General features: G+C 44.6%; 1 protein-coding gene across 1 annotated transcript in view; it reads left to right on the plus strand.

Annotated features, from left to right (window-relative positions):
• Positions 1 to 541: 541 nt before the first annotated feature.
• pdhx (pyruvate dehydrogenase complex component X) overlaps positions 542 to 4,951 on the plus strand; it is a 39,371-nt gene continuing 34,961 nt past the window's right edge. The window contains exons 1-2 of the mRNA XM_031565163.2: positions 542 to 731; positions 4,809 to 4,892. Of these exons, the coding sequence (XP_031421023.1) occupies positions 596 to 731; positions 4,809 to 4,892 (220 nt within the window). The 5' untranslated portion in view covers positions 542 to 595. The remainder of the gene's footprint in view (positions 732 to 4,808; positions 4,893 to 4,951) is intronic.

Raw genomic sequence — 4,951 nt, forward strand, 5'->3', positions numbered from 1 at the left:
ATGTGCGGGTGATTTCCATCTAATGATGACATCTACACCCAGGGGGTTTCCCAATTCCAGCTAAACTCCAATTGTTTCCTGGTATATTTACCAATTAGCTGACCGACAAAATCTTGTAATCATCATTTCCCTCACTTACAACCGAAAGAAAAAGGGAACCTAAGGTAATAGGCCTACGCTCCATAACTTAACAAATAGGCTACCTGTATGAGGCAGAGGCTGAATAGCATTTGTAGCCAAGCCAATATTACTCTTTCTCTTCAAATAATTATCCTACACACTGCTACTGATCCTATAAATAAATAGAAAGCAAACTTCCTGCAACACAATTTCTTCCTTTAAGTGTACAGAACTATGTCCAGTAGTAAGTAGCAGGGCTACTATAACCAGTTGTTTTGAATTCAGCGTGCCTTCCCTTTAAACAATGTATGTGGTATTTTATTGACATAATCGTATTAATATATGTATTAAATATGAATCACCTCATATATTGCGATAAAGGAGGAACGTTTCACTGATCAGGCAATGTACCAATTTTGTTGCATTGAGTTCAGGCACGAATCAGGGCACCCCTTCAGCACGCAAGGACACAAACATGGCGGCCTCCTTGCGGCTGGGACGTCAAGGAATTTTGATCGGTTTGAGATTAGTAAAAGCAAAAAAATGTCCGTGGACAACACATACATTTCGGGAACAAGTCAGGACCTTGTTTCAGTCTCCGTCTTTCTTTGGTGAGTGGTGTCATATAAATCACTGACATTGCTGTTTGCCTTGCTAACTTGGCTAGCTGTCAAGTTAGCCTGTTAGCTTAGCTAACGGTAATAGCAGAATGTAACGTTAACTTATTTCTGTCTTTTACCAGACGTGCATATATTTCCACCTTGACTTCCACACAGGCGCCACTATTACATCAGTAGCTATACTTTTTTGTCAGTCTGGCTCATGGAATATTCCTCCTAACTGGTCGCTTGCTCTCTAGATACAAGTCAGCTGAGGTCATTCGACTACATCAGCTAACCTTAGCAAACTAGTGCTGTCCCCAGAAGTTTTATCCACAGAAACGGATCACTACGTTACACCTAATTGACATCTTGGAGATCGGGTCGCATTGTAAGAATTAGTAACTGGCAGTGGGCGGTATCTTTACTCTGCCAGCTAGGTTATCTATGTGAAATGGCTAGCTATCGAAGTTAACATCTGTATTTGTTGTGAAGACTCTTGTCAGATTTCGATTATTGTCCTATTGGTCTTCACAACAATCCTCTAATTGCTTCTTGAATGGAAGGCATAACAGAATTGACCACTGTATCACGAAACCTTTTTTTTTGTAAGTGTAATCAAGTGAATGTACTTGGGTCCTAACTCTGTAAAGCAAAGGGGACAGGTTGTACAGGCCTTATTGTAACTTGGGAGTAGGATGCCTTGTATTCACTGCAGGTGTCCTTGTAGCTCAGCATGCTTGGCGTTTCCATGCTGATGTGGCTGTGTGGCTGCAAATGATGCAGGAAGTGGGAATTTCTTATGTGGAAGCATTGATTGAGTGACATTTGACTATTACTTAGGTTTGGGCATTACCTCTGCGTTTAGCCTGTGCTGTGATGTTGAGTTGTAGGAATACAGTATAAATTGTTCGCTTAAACTAGACTAGACATACAAAGGAATCGATAGGACGTTTCCCACTCTCCCACGGTGAAACATATAAAAGTGCACAGGCACAACAGATAAGACAAGACATTTCCTAATACTAAGTAAAACATACAGATACACGTACAGCAGCATACGTTTTCTTGTGTGAGGTTATGGTAGTGCAAAAAAAGGCAATTTGGTAATGGCAGCAAAAAACATCCTGTAAGATGTATTTGTTACATTAGCAGTGCAAGTAGAACAGTAAAGGTAAACGTAAGTGATAAAAGTGCAAGAGACAGAGTCCTGAGTGATTTTTTTTTTTTGGGGGGGGGGGGGGTATTTCAGCTTCCTGTCAGACTGGTGTATGAAGGTATTTCTGAGTCTGGTGGTGCGGCAACGGAGGCTCCTATACCTTCTTCCAGAGGGTAGGAGGCTGAACAGACTGTGTGCGGGGTTGCTGGTGTCACTCGCAATCGAGGTAGCTTTCCGGGTGAGGCGGGTGGTGTATGTTTCTTGCAAGGAAGGGAGTGGGGCACCAATAATCTTACCAGCTGTGTTCACTATGCATTGCAGAGCTTCCCTGCTGTGTTCAGTGCAGCTACTGCCCCACACAGTGATGCAGCTGGACAGGATGCTTTCAATGGTGCCCCGGTAGAATGCGTTCAGGATGGGTATGGGAGCTTTCGCTCTCTTGAGCTTGCGGAGGAAGTAGAGGCGCCGCTGGGCTTTCTTCGCCAGTGATGCAGAGTTGGTGGCCCAGGAGAGGTCCTCACTGATATGCACCCCCAGGAATTTGGTGCTGCTCACTCGCTCCACAGCAGCACCATCGATGGTCAGTGGTGGGTGTTCAGTGTGGCTTTTCCTGAAGTCAACCACAATCTCCTTTGTTTTGCTGACATTCAGCAGGAGGTTGTTGTCTCTGCACCACGTGGTCAAAAGGTTGACCTCCTTCCTGGAGGATATGGCACTGAGGGAGTCTCTCATATTGAACCTGTTTTACTGCACACATGTTGGCTTCCTGGTCTCTCCGTTACATGACTGTTGCTTGGCTAGATAAGTGCAGGAAAATTAATTTTAAGTTATTTTGTATAAATGCTACACACCAAGTCCATATCAGCCACCAGGGGGCAGTGTCACCTCATGAAAACTTTGCACCGTCCCATTTCCCTAGCCTTGGCCTTTTGGGAAAATGTCAATTTTTTAATACCAATGTATGCAGACCGTTGGGCCAGTTGTGAAGACATTTAGAACGTATGTAGACCATTAGACATGGAGAAGCCTCCCTACAGCTAAACAATCTGATGAGTTGTCAGCAGGTAGTTTGAATAGGAATGGAGGGACACTTTTGCAGTCTTGACTGCAAGTTAGTTGAGATTGTGTTCAGCTGTGCAGTGGCTTTCTGCAATTGAAGTGATGCTGTCAATCATGGCTCCAAAAGATGATAGAACTGTTTGGCAGTGATGCATCCACTTCATGTAATTACACTGAATCATGCACTGTGTTGTTCAACGCCACAGTCCCTGCAGGCATTTTGGCCCAGACCATGAGCTTCTTAACGTTTCCTTTGGTTCTGTTCTTTGGTTTGGTTCTTCACTCGAAGTTCAGGAATGTGGTTAGATGTGTTTAGACTACAATGAAAGCTCCTCATTAAGTATAGTCATTAGGAACCTCTTGAAGATCTCTCTCTCACTCTCTCTCTCTCTCTCTCTCTCTCTTTTGCCTTCTCTTTTAGTTTTTTTATGTACCTCTCTTTCTTTCTCTGTGTCATGTTTACCTGCTGTCTCTCTTTCTTTCTCTCTTTCTTTCTCTCTGTTAGTTGTACTTCTCCTCTTTCTCTTTCTTACTTTCTCCATCTCTCACTTACTCCCCTCTGCTCTCCCTATTAAGATGCAGTGTGTGGCAGGAGTGTAGAGAAATAATGTGTGGAGGAACAGTCAGTGCAGTGAAGCGTCTCGAAAGCACATGGCATAGACTACTTCTACCCTCCAGAGATGGGCTTGCTGAGAGAGAGAGAGAGAGAAAACACAATTAAGTGCACATATCAGCACTGGATGTGTTAGAGCTCTTTTACCTACACACACACACACACACACACACACAACTAAAACATTTCTTACACATACAGAACAGACTTCAATATGCTGCAGAACTAGTCATCTGACCCACACACACACACACACACACACACACAAACTACAGTTTTCTCTTATACTTCTCTTATAGATGCACACCAATGACTGGAAATATAGACTGTATACAGTCAATGGTGCACCCACATAGATGCACAAAAAACTCTATTCAGAGTCACCCTGCCTGCACTTAAGCAAATATATTTGAGTATTGCGGTGTTGACAGTTCACACAAACACACAGAGCACTGCTGCTCTTCCTCTGTGCACATAAGCACACACACTCAGCACTGGCCATGTAACGGCCTTCACACTTATACAGAGTTGAGGGTAGCTGGGTGACCCATTTCACATCTGGTTACCATGACAAGGTATGGCATGATCCTTGTTGTGCGGTAGTATTCTAGGGGCCCGCTGAAACCTGTGTGGGTGGGAGGGAGGGAGGGAGGGAGGGAGGGAGGGAGGGAGGGAGTAGGGTACAAAGGTGGGGATGAGGCGACTGATCGATGTCCAGTCCAAAGCACCTGGCTGTATACCAGCTCTCTGTGGTCTCCATGGCAACTGTCTCATCAGGCTCTAATCTGTCTGATGACTAGCGAGAGCTAAAACGGACTCTCTCTCTTTCTTTTTCTTTCAGAATTCTGACCCCTCTTCCATCATAACCTTCTGCTATCCTTATGCTCACTTTCACTCATCCCTCCATTTTACGCCCCCCCCCATCTTCTGTTCTCTGCCCCTCTCATTCTTCTCTCTTGTCTTTCTGCTCATCCTCCTCTCACTCTCTTCCTCACTCTCACTCTCTTCCTCTCTCTGTCTCACAGCTCTGTTTCTCCTGGCTTTGCCGCCCTACTTATCCTATCCACGACTTTTCCTTTACCTTCGCTTCATCAAAAGTTGACCTCTTATCTGCATCCATTCTTTTTTACTTCCTCTTTGTGTGTAGGATGTATGTTAGAGAAATAATATAATGAAGGTTGTCTTGGCACATATTTTGGCAGGTCTGTATGTGTAGGCTACTCTGCTTGACCGCTGTCTTACCTCTCTTCACCTGCAGGTGTCGCCCCAATTCAGTTGCAGATGCCAGCCTTGTCGCCTACCATGGAGGAGGGCAACATCGTCAAATGGCTGAAGAAGGAAGGTAAGCCTCCAGCCAGCTAGCATCCTGCTAATGCTAACCCAGCAGACACTGCCCTTTCC

Source organism: Clupea harengus, chromosome 3 (assembly GCF_900700415.2).
Source record: "Clupea harengus chromosome 3, Ch_v2.0.2, whole genome shotgun sequence".
NCBI lineage: Eukaryota > Metazoa > Chordata > Actinopteri > Clupeiformes > Clupeidae > Clupea > Clupea harengus.